This window comes from Tinamus guttatus, unplaced genomic scaffold (assembly GCF_059628265.1).
Source record: "Tinamus guttatus ecotype Peru unplaced genomic scaffold, ASM5962826v1 Tinamus_guttatus_pri_ptg000446l, whole genome shotgun sequence".
In the NCBI taxonomy this organism is placed as follows: domain Eukaryota; kingdom Metazoa; phylum Chordata; class Aves; order Tinamiformes; family Tinamidae; genus Tinamus; species Tinamus guttatus.
Window position 1 is genome coordinate 410334 of NW_028288980.1, and position 17408 is coordinate 427741.

The 17408-nt window shown below is 40.2% G+C and overlaps 1 protein-coding gene across 1 annotated transcript in view; it reads right to left on the reverse strand.

Annotated features, from left to right (window-relative positions):
* The window catches only part of GLIS3 (GLIS family zinc finger 3), a 124708-nt gene that overhangs the window by 5633 nt on the left and 101667 nt on the right, over nt 1-17408 (reverse strand). The window contains exons 7-8 of the mRNA XM_010223129.2: nt 14268-14433; nt 4857-5032 (exon numbers count right to left, since the gene is read on the reverse strand). Of these exons, the coding sequence (XP_010221431.2) occupies nt 4857-5032; nt 14268-14433 (342 nt within the window). The remainder of the gene's footprint in view (nt 1-4856; nt 5033-14267; nt 14434-17408) is intronic.

Genomic DNA, 17408 nt, shown 5'->3' on the forward strand with positions numbered 1-17408 from the left:
TTTATTCTCTGAGCAATTCAATGTGGAATCACTGGCAGGCAGCAAATCTAGAATCACTTAACTCCTTTTCACTTACAAACAGAATTTGAGCTGTAGTATTTAACCTGAAATTTGGACTTAATAGCTAAGAAATTGTTTCTAAGCATTTAGCCAAGTTCCTACAACAAGCTAATTTGATGGTGCTCATAGAGAAACACACATGTTCCAACAAAGGAACACTTGAAATAACTTATTTCTTTTACATAAAAATGAACATTTGATTCATACTCCTTCATTACAACACACACACAAAATCATGCACTTTTAATGCTGACTAATAATGTATCCAAAACTTTATCCTTTTGGGGGATAGGAAGGGAACCTGAGGAGGGAGCTGATTTAGCACACCTGATAGAGCTTTCAGTGTAATGAAGTGCATGCAATAAGATAAAAACTAGTGCAATTCCTATCATACTGCTCCAAATTGTGACATCCCAGGCATGTGTCATGAAGACTGAGATGGGGGGTGCAGACAGTGTGGAAACTCTATTTTAAGACAGACCTTGTTTTGCTTTATTAGTTTAACACATCGGCTTCATTACCACTCAGCCAGATGTTTCTTAATGTTTTCATTTAAATAACCAACAACTGTTTCTATTCAAATGCATTCAATACCATTAATTACCCAGTCACTTTATAAGGCAAATGCCAGCTGCAAACATGGGAATTATAATAGAGAGTTTGTCAGTAGTGCCCTCTGGCATGGAAAATGAATATAAGCATTTAAAACATGCACACACACACATGGAGTTACTTCAGTTGTTTCTTTGCATCCAAGCACTGCACCTATAATAAATGATGTCATGACACAGAACGAACAGTTATTTTTTTCTGGCATGATAAAATTATTTCTTGAGAAAAGTAAAATATTTATAGATAGAATAGACATTTACTCTAACAACTTCTCTTCTGTCTCAAATTCACAACTGAGATACTAGTCCATACAAGTGTGTGACAGAATCCTGATCCCATTGAATAAGTTATGACTAAGTTCTCATTCCAGTTGGTAAGGAGAAACAACTTCCATAGCTAACAATGCCAGAAGATCAAAAGTTTTTGACTGGTTTCAGGACAGTTATTTCCTTCTCAGATCCCTGTCTGGTGCCACAACAAACAAAACACAACAACAAATATTTCTGAAGAAAATAATTAAAAATTACAATTGTTATTAAGAACCGTACACTACTAATGAGTAGTCTTCGCTACTAAAATCATGTAAAATTTTTACAATAGCTGTCTTCAGCATGAAGCAATTCAAAACTGTGTTCATTTCAAGCATATTTCTAATGGATCCACTTGATGAATTTCAAAAAATAAAAAAGGAAAAATCATTTGGTAGCATTCGCACATGACAGGGGAAATGAATGAACAGAGACTTGAAACACTAATTGTTATTCCATATTGACTTGTGAGTATGAAAAGCTACAAATGTTTTGGGCGTTTACACTACTGAGTTGCAATTTGATATTATAACAACACATTTATTTAAACCTGATTTTTTTTTCTGTGAAAATGTAGCTGTCAATAGCATAATTCCTCTATAGTACTAGGTCCAGTAATTCATAGTTGCTAAAAATTAAAAAAAAAAGGCAACTTTTCCTATTACCTATTTTGCATCTTTTATTCCATTATTCCATTAGCACTGGTCATCAGCTTAATTCACAAACATATATGTCCTAAGCTGTATGCACAATTTTAAAGAGTGGTCATATTTTTAGTGCAGAGCTTTTCAAATGCTATCAGAAGCCTACAAAATCAAGTGAGCTTGGCTCATGCCCCAAAGAGGTCTACCACACTTTCCACGATATGCAGGTCAAGACAGTAACCTATGAAGCAACAGTTTCTACTACAGTCCTTTCCCTTCCTACCTCACTTACCTGTCCTTATTTGTTTGGGGCAATAGCTTGCTCCTACAACTGCCTGTGCACGGGGGAACATGTGTTTTTAGTAGCTCTGCAGAGTGCCCTGCAGTTGTGCTTTGCTGTAAAAGTTCATATGCACATTTAGAGGAACAGGGCCCTCTGTCATTGCATCTATAACGCAGCATGCTGGGGATGCAAGAAGGCTGGCAAGTAATTCAGTAATTCCATACTGTGGGCTCCAGCACTTCAGGATATCAGATTTAATGCCTACAGTAATCCTATAAAGGACACCGCAGCTCAGTAATGCCATCACTTCCGAACATCACAGTTATGTGCTGCAACTGAAACTGTGGATCTCACAAGACAGTGTCTTTAGTGCTATCTTTCTTATGAAAGGAAAAGTAAAATTTTGTCTGTGAGATTTTATTATTAAAGGAAAAACAGTGCAGGAAGCTGTTAATACACAAGACTAGCTTGGAAGCTTTCCTTCTGTCTGAATGCTAGTCCTCTTATCATCATGGGCTTCTGAGATGCTCAAGCTTTCAGTAAGGCCGATTGCTAAAAACATTTTTGTTCAACAAGTTTTCTGGAGATGAAACCCTTTCTTCCTTGGTACAGCCAGTTTAAACTGAGTTGACAAGTTTAACACTGCATATTGAGACAGAAAAATGTCACTATTGTTTGGTGGCAGACTGGGCTGAAAGTTCAGTGGCTACAGCTACAGCCCTTTAAATCATGAAAAGGCAGGTTATGAACTGCAGGAGACAGAAACGAACAGAGCTTCTCACAGTCACCTAATATACATGGAATAGTCCAGGCTGGTGAAATAGCTCCATGGTATTCTTCTGCATTACAAAGATGTGAGCAAAGAAGTGGGAAATCTTTGTGTAAGCACCGGGAAAACTTAATCACAGACTCTCAAAACATTTGTTTTTGCAGCATGGAAGGGAAAGCGCAGGCAAGCAAATGAGGCATACAGGGCAAAGCTTTTAGCATAGAGCATAGGACTGAAGCAGCTGTGCTTGAGCTGGAGGGACATTCTGAATAGATAGCTCTTAGAACGACAATAGGTAACTTCACATTTGAAAAAATGCTTAACCCCCAAGCATGACTGTTGTTATTTCAACATACGGTTTCCTTGTACATTTTTCCACAGTAAATAAAAGGTTAACAACTTTATTCCACGTTGTTTTCATACTAGTTTTTAGTGAAGAGATCTGTTGCCATCAATAAACATGCACAGGAAAGTAACATAATGTGGGAGGACATAAGATCTGAGCCGAGAGGCCAAGCCCTTGAGTCCGTCTGTGCTTGGGCCACTCTGGAGATAATTAAGAATTAATAATTAGGAACAATTAACTTCTACCTATGCAAAGTGCAGCTCTGGTCCATGTAAGCAACATCCCCGAAGAAGAGGGAACTCTCAAGATTTCTCTTGGGTGTTCATGACTTTAGTGGCCCATGTCTTTTGTCCTTTCAGCTCCCGTGTGTACAGTTGCAGGGGGAGACTGGAGATATATTAGCACTACTTGAGACTGCTGTAAAGAGCAGACCCCACATCAGAGGTAGCAGAACGTACTGCACTAAGCTGTATGAGTCCTGTGGGGAACAGCAACCACAGCAAGGCGATTACGCTCAAAGACTACTTTTGTTCCAAGGAGGATGACAGACCTGCAATTATCAAACCTTGAGTTCATCCGGGTGGATGCCATTCTGGAAGATGAATTTTACCAAACACTCATGCAGAAAAAAAAAAAAAAAAAAGAGAGAGAGAGAATTGAGTAAAATACTGTATGCTGTGGAAATGGGAAGGCTATGAATTTGTTGGACCTGCTCTGGCACATGAACAGTATATTAAAAATCTATGTTCTACACTCTAGATGCTATATTCTAGATTATTACTGCTTCTTTAATCAGGAGATGAAGAAAGCCAACAGGAACTAACAGCCTTCGTAAACCTCATGTTCTCCTAATACTAGTTAGTGCTGAGTTAGCTCTTGGAAGAGGAGCACCTGGCACAGATCTAATCCATATATTATCTAGTGTGATCCAGGGAAGAGGACAGGACTGGGACTTTGCTTTTTCCCCCTCACTCTCATTTGGAAAACTCATCCCTGTGCCTGAAGAGATTGTTTCCAGTGGCAAAGAATAAATTTAAATGAAAAAATACCTTAGAGAAATCTTGGCTTTCTCAAGAAAATTTCTAATATTTCTATGATGATAACTCTCAGAAGAGGTGATAAAAAAGAATCCTGAGGACTAGGAAAGTGCTCTGCATCTTGTGCATATGAATGACAAACCACATTTTGAAGGAGTTGAGGGGATAAAATTTCTTCTGTCATCACGTTTACAAAATGTTAAGGTAGTTACTGTTCCATTCCAATATCAACTAAAAGCAAAACAAAACAAAACAAACAACCTGATATTATTTTCAATCATTGCTGACCTTCTTCTTGGCTTTAGACCTTTACATGTGATTGAACAAAAATGGAAAGAGGAAGCATGTAGAAGCCGCTTCTACAGTACAAGTGAGAACACAAGGCAAAGACGTGCTAGCGAACGAAGGATTCTTCATCGCTCACCAAGTGAAAGGGAGAAAAACATTCAGTTTCTGGAACACCTGTTAACAGTTTATGTTTAGAGTTGGGAGCAATCAGAAACAACACATTTGAAAATTAAAATCAAAGGCCACAACAGAATTATTTGAAGTTATATTTTACCATCAGCTCCAAAAATAACTAAACGGAGAAACCTGTAACTCCTTTGTAAGATGAATAAGGAGTAGCTAAGCTGAGCATTTTAAGGGAGTCTGAAGACAAGGCCCTGAACCTGCTTCTTAGAGCCACAGGAAAGGTGCTTTGAAAACATCAGTATCAGTTTTTAAAATGCCTGACTTGAAGCCAAGCAGCAGTGACTCAACACAAAACACCAGTGATGAAGATTTTTCTTTCTTACCTTGGATGTGGAGGCTGTTTGGTTGGCAAGAAGGGTTTGCTGCTGCCGTGTACGTCTTTAGGTGCATTCCTGTAGGCTGTGGAGGGAGAGGAGGGGTCGGTCTCTGCACCAGGGCGGGTGGGACGGGGACCCTCCGTGGGCTGACGTGTTGAGGAGAAGGCGCTGGAGCAAAAAACCTAGAAAAAGACCAAAACGTAAAATCCTACACAAATAAGAATTAAAAATGCTTTCTGCTTAATATTTAAGATAACTGTATACGATTTAGCAGTGTGTGCAGATACAGATTTCTGAAAGAACAGTGTGCAGCCCAGATATGTAGACATTTTCAAATGTGACCTGTCATTAGATTTGAGCCCTGTGAAATCAAAGGGTGAATTGCACCTTTATGGTAGAAAACTCCTTTTAACTTCCACAAGAGAGTTTGTAACCGACATCTCAGCATTAATAGGTGTCTAATGGCAAGGCATTTTAACAGTTGTATCTGTCAACAAACTCCTCTCCTCTCTTACTAGCACCTACAAACTCTGTTCACTGGCTCGATGATGTTCTTGTCCAGGTGCAAGTCTCACCATTTCATAGAAATTTGTATGTATTATATATGGCTTTTCAGAAAATTGTCAGTCTAAAGCCAATATAATGTATATGAAACCAAGTGTTAAATCACTTCAAGTTAAGGAGGGTCTGATGGCATCACGATATTGATCTGGACTCAGAGGCCTGCAGGAGAAGCAGAATTCAGAATGAAATCTGCAGTGCAGCTGCCACAGAGGTTTGTCACTTTGCTGGCATATTTGCATAGCTCTATCCCTGCCAGAACTGTTAAGAGTACAAAATATTTTCCAGGACTTTTACGGACTCTGAGTTTAACCCAAAATTTATTGTAATTTGCACTTCCTTGAAATTGTATACCCCAGAGCACTTTCCAAGTAAGTGCTATAGCCATTTTTGCAGATGGAAAACTTACGTTACAAGACCTGGGCTCCCTGTACCAGATGGCGAAATGTCCACTAGACATTTGTCTTCGAAAAAGAAAAAGAAAAAAAAAAGAAAAAAAAAGAAAAAGAAGAAAAAGAAGAAAAAGAAAAAGAAGAAAAAGAAAAAGAAGAAAAAAGAAAAGAGGGGAGGGAAGGGAAAGGGGAAAGGAAAGGAAAGGGGAAAGGAAAGGAAAGGAAAGGAAAGGAAAGGAAAGGAAAGGAAAGGAAAGGAAAGGAAAGGAAAGGAAAGGAAAGGAAAGGAAAGGAAAGGAAAGGAAAGGAAAGGAAAGGAAAAGTTATTTCTGCAGGACAGTGAGTGGATACAAACATGGGTATTCCCACATAACACATCTGGATAGGGCCATCGTATGGATAGCACAAATTAAACCCAGGACACCTGAGATCTTCTCCTCAGAATCAACTTCTGTCACATATCCTCTATATGATTTTGATCTTGTTTGAAAACTAGTCACTACATCTCTGTCAGATCCATAACTTATATTTGTATAATAGCAAATGGACTTTGTATGATTTACTGGCTACTGAGCTTTCATTTACCAATCTTTTTCTTAAACGTATTACATACATTTTGGTTTGTCTTTCTGTTGTTTTCATGCTTACATCAAAAAGACATACATTATGGCACATATGCTGTATAATTGGAGAAAATAAAGGTGTCACTACTGAGAAGCTTCTTCCAATATCTTTTTGTTTGACAACCAGTAAGTGTAGGCTTTGAGTCAGACTGGGGAGTGAAAGAATAAAATATACATGTGTTCCATAATAATAGTTGAGATTAACAGTGAAAAAGGTAAAATTGGTACATGTATCGTGATAAAAATTTTAGACAGTTTTTAAAAAGTGTTTCAGCTGTCTGGCTGTATATCTCTCTGAGAAGGCCTGGAGATAGCTCTTTGCATACCCATCATGAGGAATGACTGTTGATTTGCAGCCAGAGATCAAGAATAATACACAGACAAATCTTTTGTCAACTATCATTATTTTTTAAAAATGTGGTATATCATCCTCTGTATTTTAAAGATTCATTTGTGCAAAATAATCATTGAAGAATGGTATAACCACTGGCGAAAAGCCGGGAAAAGAATCTTTTTTTTTTTTTTTTTTCAAAACTCAAAATGAAAAGCACAGTTCTGAAGATTTTGCATTTGATTTAACATGTAAAAAACCCCCCCAGTGATAATACCCTACTTTGTGTAGCCAGACAGGACTCCTTTTTAGTAGACTTCGGTGGTATTTATAGTGATTTATGAATCACTTCACGAATTCCTGGCTTAATCATTTGGGTGACTATAGATATCTATTTGCACTTCCCTCTTGTCTAACAAAAGGAAAACTTGGGACTTACTTCACCACAGATTTGTCCCCAAATTAATCACAGGGTGTTACTGGGGGAACTGCAAATTTAATTGGTTTCTGAAACAATCGGGACCAGTTTGTAACCCTTAGGAAACCGTCACCAAGAGCCGTGGCTGTGTCCTGAGCAACCTGTAGAAAGGGAGGGGAAGGGATAAACTACTAGTGCTAGTAGGAGCTTATTTTAGCTGAGTGCCATGTAGTAGATCACCAATTGTAAATGTGTATTGGGTAGCAAGGAAGAAAAAACCGAGCTTTTATGCCAGATGTACTTTACCCAGAACCTCCTATGGTTTGAGACAGCTGTACTGAATTGCTTGGGCATCATGGGGCCAAGGAGAAGGTTTTTGGAGCAAAATTTGTTAAAAAAAGGAAGAAAGGTAATTACATATGCTTATTAATGAGGTAAAAAGAAGACATAGTTTACTTATAGTTAACCCCTGATAAAGTATAGCACACAGTGGTACTACCAGAAATTCAGACAGGAACAATGTTGCTGTGCTGGATCCAGCTTTATCTTCATTGTCCACTTTTTTTTTTTCCTCAACTTTGCACTAGAAAAGTGAGTGTATGCCATTATTTACACAAGATCAAACTTTACACCTCCAAAATGGAAACAAAACATTGAAGCTGAAACCTTCAGTCTTCAGAGATTGTATTTTTCCTTAGAAAGATTTTTAAATGATTTAAAGCTCTGTTTAAACTGGCTGGACTTATAGTGCATTTTACTAGGCAGCAATAGCTTGGGAATACAGAAAAATGTTATGAAGTTAGCACATCCTCTAGCTGAGGATAGAGGATAGACTCTAGCTGAGGATGTGCTCCTCTCACCTGGTTTCAGTGGCAGTTTTGGCTACATGGAGGACAAAGTAATGAGCTGTCTGTAGCAGGCTGCTGCCTGCCCCAGTGTCTCATCCAGTGCTGCCTTCCCTTCTATTGCCTTCTACTTCTAGGCAAACACGGACAGTGTCGGACAGCTCTACAGGTCTTTGTGTTCAACACCACTTTTGTTGTCTGTCACTCCACATGCTAGTTCTACTCTCTGCATTATGTGCTAGTGATTTTGCAGCTCCCTACCACACTGCTGAGAAAGCAAAACTTTCAGTTGTGCTACGGAAACCCGACATATTTCACTCTAAGTCCAGCTAGCTACCAATGACAACCCTAAAGACATGGTTTAAAAACAGAGAAACATATATTTTTCCAAGCACTGCTTTTAAAAATCAAACATAATTTCCCCAAAGTCATGCATGCATCTATTTGGCCAAAACAACAACGTTATACCTATGTATGAGATAACACACTTCATTGATTTTTTGTTGAAATTGATTTTTGTCTTTCCCTTTTTCTCCTCAAATAGTAAAAAGTCTTCATCCCTAAAAGAAACATCTTAGTTTGTAGGAAAAAAAGAAGTCTATGCTTTTGTTCAGCCAACAAATTTGCATTCATACAGCTCTGCTGCTCTCCACGGGCCTCGCACTCTGCATAGCAATGATCCCACAGCAGGCTTCCATCCCCGTGGTGTCTGGGGGAGATGACCGCATGTGTCACCAGGCGTCACTTCTATATCCTTCTTTTCAGCCATTAGTAAGTGTTTAAAAATCCCTTTCAAGATACAGATTCTCAAGCTTTAGGAACACAGGAACTGCTATAACCGATCAAACCAGTGGTCCATCTAGCCCAAAGAAGGGGCCAGAGAGAAAAAAAGAACAGCTCTTGTGACAAGCACCCAAGCATGTGCTTTGATTAGAAGAAGAAAAAAGAGTGGAATTTAAGCAAGGGAAATGTGAGGGGCTGTCTCAAAATACTTTAAAAGCTCCCTCTGCATCTTCTGTGGATGTATCTGTATTAGAGAACTGAGTTTCTTGCAAATGAAAAAAAAAAAAAGAAAATGCTTTTGGAAAAGAGACAAATGGAGTGCAGAAAAATCCCAAGTTTTGCTAGGTTGGCTCTGGCCCAAGCTCAGGGTTATATCTGCTGCTCACCTCCACTCTTTGAGCTTGCAACAGTTTGCTGTCATTTCCTCACTAACTAAAAAAGGAGATAATGTCTTTTAGCAGCCAATTCTCCCAAGTGTCCCAAGTCTGGAAAGAAATTACTGTACTGATTTCAAAACCTCACTGTTAAGATCTCTAACTAAAGGCTTTCCAAGAGCTGTCCCTTGTATGCCACATACAAAGGGCTTTATAATGTATGAACATTATTAGATGTCCTGATTCCTTGGCTGGATACCCTCAGGGGCTCTTGTGTCTGGAAGTCTGCCTTAGAGGCATTTATTGTGTTACGAAAGAGATATAAAAGAAATATAACCACATAATCATAGAAGTAAACAGAAGCACTGTCACTGACCTTATTATAGCATTACAGTAAATTGGACGGTTCAGTCCTAAGCCTTTCCTTCCAACTTATAGAATTTAGAAATTGTGTCAAACTTGTATGTGTCATCCCTCAGGGCCATACCACTAGCTATGGTTCACAGAAAGGTGAAAAACTGCATGGAGCACAATGCCCATGCAAAAATTCTGTCCTAGTCTCATATCTGCCAACATGTTATTTCTTGCACAGAAGTGAGCTTTAAAAAGCAGATGTATGTTGGTTTTTTTGGGGGGGGTTTGTTGTTGTTGTTTTGCTACCACAGACATTCATGCTTATTGCAAAAAAAATTCAAGCACCAACAGTTTTATTCCACTGAGTAGCATATGTTAATAAAATAAAAACAGACTTGTTTCTTCTGGGGTTTAAGTAGATTATTTTCCAAATTCATTGTATGCCTCATCTTCTTTTATTATAACAACAAGAGTAAACAAAGCCAAATATATATTCCCTTTTGTATACATGATTTTTTGGGTGATATGATCACTTGCTCTCTTCATTGAACAGTCAGTATTCCAGAGATTATTGCAAATCAGGTGAGTGTTGAAAGTTAGACCCTAACAGTTGGAACCATCAAAATGTAAGTCTGCTTTTTTATTGTGCATGTTCTCTTTGATGTGTGCAGCAGTTTCTTGGAGGCCTGACTTGCACTCAGTTTTTCATGCAGAACCAGAGTGGTATAAGATAGGTCCCCATGCTCAGGCCAGACTTTCACATTAATTAGACTTAGGGTCTTGTGCCACCCTCTCTACAGTTACCCTCCCATCACAAGGTGGATAAAAGTGGAAGAGAAGCCACCCACTTACTTCTCCATCCCCTTGTCCCTGGCAACCCAGCACTACCAAAGTCACAAGGATGGCATGGACCAGTTTTAACCCAATAAATGAATGAGGTCGCAGGGGCACATGCTCGATCGGTCAGCCCTGGCTCTTGAAGGTCCCAGGTGCATCTCAAGAACCACAGGGAACAAATTCCCTGCTTGTGTCCCTAAATCCTGCAGGTCTGCTTCATGAGATGAAGATAAATAGCCTAATACATGCTTGTCCAAGCCACTGTTTATGGCCTTTGGTTCACATTTTCATACGAATCACAGAATCACAGAATGGTTGAGGTTGGAAGGGACCTCTAGGGATCATCTAGTCCAACCCCCTGCTCCAGCAGGGACACCCAGAGCACGTGGCACAGGGTGACATCCAGGTGGGTTTGGAGGATCTCCAGAGAAGGAGACTCCACAGCCTCTCTGGGCAGCCTGTCCCAGGGCTCTGTTACCCTCACAGGGAAGAAGTTCTTCCTCATGTGGAGATTTAACTTCCTATGTTTCAACTTACACCTGTTACCCCTTGTCCTGTCACTGACCACCACGGAGAAGAGCCTGGCCCCATGCTCCCTACAATCACCCCTGAGGTACTTGAACATGTTGATCAAATCTCCTCTCAATCTTCTCTTCTCCAGACTGAACAGGCCCAGCTCGCTTAGTCTTCTCATATGATAGATGCTCCAGTCCCTTAATTATCTTTGTTGCTCTATGCTGCACCCTCTCTAGCAGCTCAATGTCCCTCCTGTACTGGGGAGCCCAGAACTGCACACAGTAGTCTCTATGTGGCCTCACCAGCACTGAGCAGAGGGACAGGATCCCCTCCCTCGACCTGCTGGCAGTGCTCCTCCTGATGCAGGCCAGGGTCCCATTGGCCTTCTTGGCCTCAAGGGCACAGTGCTGACTCATGGTTAACTTGTCAGTCAGGACTCCCAAATCCCTCTCTGCTGAGCTGCTTTCCACAGGTCAGCCCCCAATCTGTCCTGGTGCCTGGGGTTATTCCTCTCCAGGTGCAGGACCCTGCACTTGTCCTTGTTGAACCTCATTGAGGTTCCTCTCTACCCAACTCTCCAACCTGTCTAGGTCCCTCTGAATGGCAGCACAGCCCTCGGGAGTGTCGGCCACTCCTCCCGTTTTGGTGTCATCTGCAAACTTGCAGAGGGCGCACTCTGTGCCCTCATCCAAGTCACTGATAAACAAGTTGAAGAGCACTGGGCCCAGTACGGACCCTTGTGGGACACCACTAGCCACAGGCCTCCAACCACACTTGATCCCATTTATCACCAGTCTAAGGGCTCTGCCATCCAGCCAGTTCTCAATCTACCTCACTGTCCACTCGTCCAGTCCACACTTCCTAAGCCTTCCTATAAGGATGTTATGGGAGACTGTGTCGAAAGCCTTGCTGAAGTCAAGGTAGATAACATACACGGCTCTCCCATCGTCCATCCAGCCAGTCACCTCATCATAGAGGGCTATCAGGTTTGTCAAACACTACTTTCCCTTGGTGAATCCATGCTGACTACTCCTGATCATCTTCTTTTCCTTGACATACCTAGAGATAGTCTCTAGGATGAGCTGTTCCATCAGATTTCCAAGGATGGAGTTGAGGCTGACCAGCCTGTAGTTTCCTGGCTCCTCTCTCTTGCCCTTTTTGAAGACTGGAGTGATGTTGGTTTCTTCCAGTCCTGCAGCATCTCCCTCACCCTTCATGACCTCTTGAAGATGGAGAGCGGCTGAGCAATAACCCCTGCCAGTTCCCTCAGCAGCCTTGGGTGCATCCCATCTGGGCCCATAGATTTATGGGTTTGCCTAAATAGTCCCTAACCCAATGCTCCTTGACCAGCAGAAAGTCCTCTTCTCTCCTGGTTCTCTCTCTTGTCTCCGGGCTCTGTAGTTCATGGGGACTGGCCTTGGCAGTAAAGACAGAAGCAAGGTATCATCACTCCTCCCCAACATGGTATAAAGAGAGCCTACTTTCAGGAGTTTATGTAAATGATCTGTATTATATTCAAAAAAGAGTTCCTGTATTAGTTTTCATTCTAAGCATTTGTCCTAATTTGTGCTACATGTTCTATAATCAAATCAACACTACAGCAGTACATTTTTTTCTTTTTAGGATATAAATTTCCATTTGTTAAATTGAGTGAAGATGAAATTTTAGTGTTTTGATTTGTTGTTGTTGTTGTTTTTAAGCCTGAGCAGTTCTGTATACAGGAAACAGCAGACAAAAAAGGGAGTGTACAAAGGTAGCACGACATATGAGAATTGAGAAGCTAGTTCCAGGCTAGTTCTTTTTAACTTTAACAATAGTTAATCTGCAGAATTCTGTACTATCCTGAGGCCAGCAAAATTTCCAGGGACTTCATGAGTTAAGTCACACTCTGACTCTCCCTGCTATGCTTGTCCACGAGTCACCCCTTCAGAAACATGCTAATGAAATCACATGCTAATGGTTTGTGTTTTTTTTTGTTTTTGTTTTTTTTTTTTAATGAAATTTATGATAGCGATAGCTGCTGATCTAACATTGCCTGTTATGTGGTGCTCCAGCTTTTGTCGGACACGACTGCTGGACTCACCTGACAGAAAACTACACTAGGAGAGAAAAGTTTCCAGAGAAGCAGGAGAGCTTCAGCAGCTTACAGGTTTTCCAAGGATGACCAGAGCCAGTGCCAGGGAAATAGGCTGGGTCCTTGCAGCAGGAACAGGCAAGCAAGGAATCTGAAGGGAGCTCAGACCATCACGAAATGGCGATCCAAGATTCCTGTGCAATGGCCAAAAAAAACTAACCATGTCTCAGGTCTGTCTGAATTCAAGTGTTCAGACTGAACATGGAAAGTGCTTTTGGCTCACCACATTTGCCTGAGCCATTCTGTTCTTCCTGGCAGAGTTAGTACAGCTTTCCTCAAACAAAATTATGCTCGGTTGTTTAGTATTTGATGCCTAGGGTGCATTCTTCTGGGGTTTATAATTGGACATTTTATGCTTTCCAAATTACTGACATTCTATCCCTTAAGGAGATTAAACACTTGAAATGCATTAATGAAATACAGATAATAATGCTTTAGAATGCTGAAAGTGAGAGAGATCAGCAAAATAAAGCCTTATAAATAAAGCTTCCGTACACAGATATTAAGAATTCAATAGCTTTTAAGCTAGTGTATCTTGCTGGTTTTACTACTGAAAATCTATTTACTTAGTCTCTTTATTCTTACAACCTGACAGACTTCAGTTTCAATAAACAAAGTGGAAATGTATACCATACACGATATAAATAATTGGAAGGACTTCTGAAAATAACTTATGAAACACCCAAGAATGAAAATTAAACCATTTTCAAGTGATTTGCTTTCATACTCAAAATATATGAAATCATGGAAACAGCAAAGCCCAGGGGGCTTGTTTCTAGCCAGCAAAAAATGAGTCCTGACTATAAAACAAGCTCTGCAACTGGAGAATTAAAAACAAACTCCATTCATTATCCATTCCTCTTAAAAAGACAAAAGATGCCAAGTTCCTGCAGAGACACTCAGAACTGAGAGAATATTGAGAGGAAAGAGTTCAGAGTTTCCCATTGTACATGAAGTGAAACAGGGATCCCAAGGTGGCCTCTTCTGGGAGGTGCTGTTGGGCTCCTCTGGAATTTGGCATGTCCCACTTGGAAGGACTTGGCTTGTTCAGGTCATTGCTGGAGATCAAGGTGGTGTTTGCAGAAAGTCCCTCAATGGAGACAGACACCAGGTCCTATATGACACCATTGGCTTCTCCTTCCTTGGTCATCACTTTGGGGCAGCAACGTTTCTGCCCACTTCAGTTATTCCTCAGGCTTTTCAAAATGAAAAAAAAAAGAAGCAGCAAAATAAAAAGAGGTGGTCTTACCTCTCAGAGTCCACAGCTGAGAGAAGAGGTAGCTGTTGGGGTGGATGGTGAGGACTGCCCTGAACGTTGCATCCCGGGGAAGGGAGGTTGATGGGCTGGGACAAGGACACAGCTCCCACTGCCATGGTGGCACTCTGGCTTGTCTGGAGGCCGGGGAACACAGCTGCTGAGACCGACAAAAGAGAAACCTCACATCAGGCTTGCCACCACCAGCGATCACCCCAAGCCTCCTCCGCAAAATCTCTAATGCTAACTCTTACCAGAAACCGTTCTTTCCTTGGGCTTGTTTTCTGCTGGAAAGCAAAAAAGAATCATACAAGCTCCCCCCGACCACATGAACTTTGCTGTTGCCAAACGATACTCTCCTAAAACCATGCAGAACACAACTATCAAACTTGTGGGATTTTTTTTTGGAAGAGCTCAATAAGCTATTTCTTGAATAAGCTTGAATAAGTTTGTTCAGTTTCAGGCCAAATCTTGACATGCTACAGCTTCATACTCTAGAAGAGGTGGTTATTTCATCCAACCTCATTCATAAAACTCTAGAATTTTAACCAGGTCCTCAAAGAGCATTGTTACAGATGAAGAATGTCTATGGTATCTGTATGGAAACTGCAGAACAATCATTTAGAAATGATCCCATATTTCCATCCTCAAGACTTTCTTGGTTGAAGGGGAAAAGGCAGAGAGCATTTTCATGCTTACACAACTGCATCTGCTACACCTTGTGATGAAATGCCATAAACACAGCACAACCCTGAGTCATTTGAGGGACCCACAGACTATGCAAGGTGCCTGTGGGAGGTGCATGGAGATACTGCACAGCAGGAGCACCCAGTGGAGTGAAATCTGCTGGAATTGCCAGCAGAAATTGCTGCTCTTGAAACTTCCCAGGGTAGACATAGTGTTATGTCAAGTGACTCCTTAAACCTTGTAAAAAATGTGAAAGGAACCAGACACCAGGTGCGTACAAATCCATGGCAGTCCACAACTGTACTCAGCAACAGGTCAATGACCTAGCAGAGTTAGTCTTAAAGAGGCTGACAAAAACACTTGGGGTAATACTGTAGAAATCACTAAGTTGTATGATGTATGTTTTTTCCTCGGAGTGGTATGGGGCAAACATTTCTAGCACTATTAAATTCGTATTGTTTACTCATAATACTAGTAGGAATTATTTATCTAAAGAAAGGGCTTTCAATGCATGATCATAGTTAAACATTCAACCTAAATGGTGTGAAACCAGGATAATATTGATGGCAATAAACATTTTCACTGACTCCAATATACCACCAGGTAGGTCCACACAGAAAAGCACAGAATAAACATCAACAGTATTTTACAAAAGACTTTTCTTTCTAGCAATACAATTTAATCTAATCCATTTAAAGGCATATTAAAGAAGTACAGTCCAAAAATAAACAAACAAAAAGAACCCACAATTACCCACTCTGCAACTTATGTCACAGGTTACAAGAGAGATGTAGCCCTGAATGTGAACATGAAGATGATTTACCTCCAGAGAGATTGCACAATTACAGCCAGATTGCACAATTACAGCCAGGGAAGATTCAAGTTTTCACTTCCAGAATCTCATGAGAAATCAAATTATCAACACAAAGAAATTTTCAGTATCTCTGCTAAGACATTTTCCCTGTATGTAAAGCTAAATTCACATGCATTCTAGTGAGTTTATATAGGAACAAATCAGGTGGAAGGAAGAGAAAAAATGATCTGAGCAAGATTACTTTAAAAAAAAACCCAGAGAAGTAGCATTTAAAATTTTGTTGAAACCCAAGTTTAAGAAAATGATCTAATTTTGTCTTTTAAAGGAGTCCGAAACCTGTAATTTCATGAAACATTTTTAAAATACAAAATTATCACTCTGCTCTGTGCAAATTACCAAGATAGGTATAATTAATTCCTTGGATTTATTACAGTCAAATCACCATTCTGTCAATCTGTTTCTGCCCTCAAAATACCTTTCTTCCTACTCCTGCTGACAGGATTTGGGGGAAGGCCTGAGCATTTTTTGTATAGAGAAAATCTGGAGGTTTCACTTTGTAGTCCACATTGAAATAATATGTTCATTTATTTCCAAGACTTTTAAAAAAATTTATATTTAATTCTGCATTTCTATAGGGTATATTTACGTTTCCTTGTGAACAAGGAATTTATCAGTGCTCAGAGGGAAAATCTGAAATACTTTTTGAACTTGGGAACATCAGTCATACATTTTCCCCTTTACTCTTGCCTTAGGTGCACATATTTCATACAGAAGGATCTTCTGAATCTATAGGATCTTCTGGACAGAAATATGTGTGCATGGGTTCTATCAAGCCTTAGGTAGTAAGCTCAGCAAAGATAAAACATGCTGCAGATATTGTACTAATGCTGCCAGGTGCTCTTTAAGTCTGATGTCTCCTATATGCGTGGATCTGAAAGAGGTCTTGGTACATTAAGAAATGCTGCAGAAATCAAAATAACATTATGAAGGGCAAATTGCAAAGTTGGCCCATCATGTGGGTTCTGCTGATCCTTTCTGTGTCTTTTTGAAATGATCTACAGGTAGATCAGAGCTCCTGGAGGCATCCTCAAGGCTTATAAAGCCCTCCCGGACAAAACATAAGGCTGAAGAGGAAAACAAGTCCAGGGAAACACCTTGTGCAGTAACCAAATCTAGTTCTTTTTGTAGGCCTCTTCATTTGAGGCCTTTGAGACTTCCTGTCCCTAATATTGAGGAATCACAACACTCAGCACATATAGTGCCCTTGTGATCAAGGTCCTTTACAGAAGCATTGTCCTGAGATATACTGTCTTCTAAGATTTTTTTTTTCTCTAGGCTCACAGAACTGGAGGAAAAAAAAAAAAGAAATTCCCTGAAAAATCACCAGTTGCATCAGAATAAAAATGTCAGAGTTAGCACACTTAGAGGCCTTTGATAAAAACGGTACTGGCTACTACCAAAAATATCACAAAACAGTCCACATCCTAAATAAGATTTGCTATTCTAATTTTTGAATGTTATTTGAATTCTTTTAGATCTCTACACATTAGACATTTTTCATTGTTACTCCTTCCTCTGGAATATTACAATAGTTCATAAGGAGGAAGAAGGAAAAAAAAGATTGTCTTCTCTCC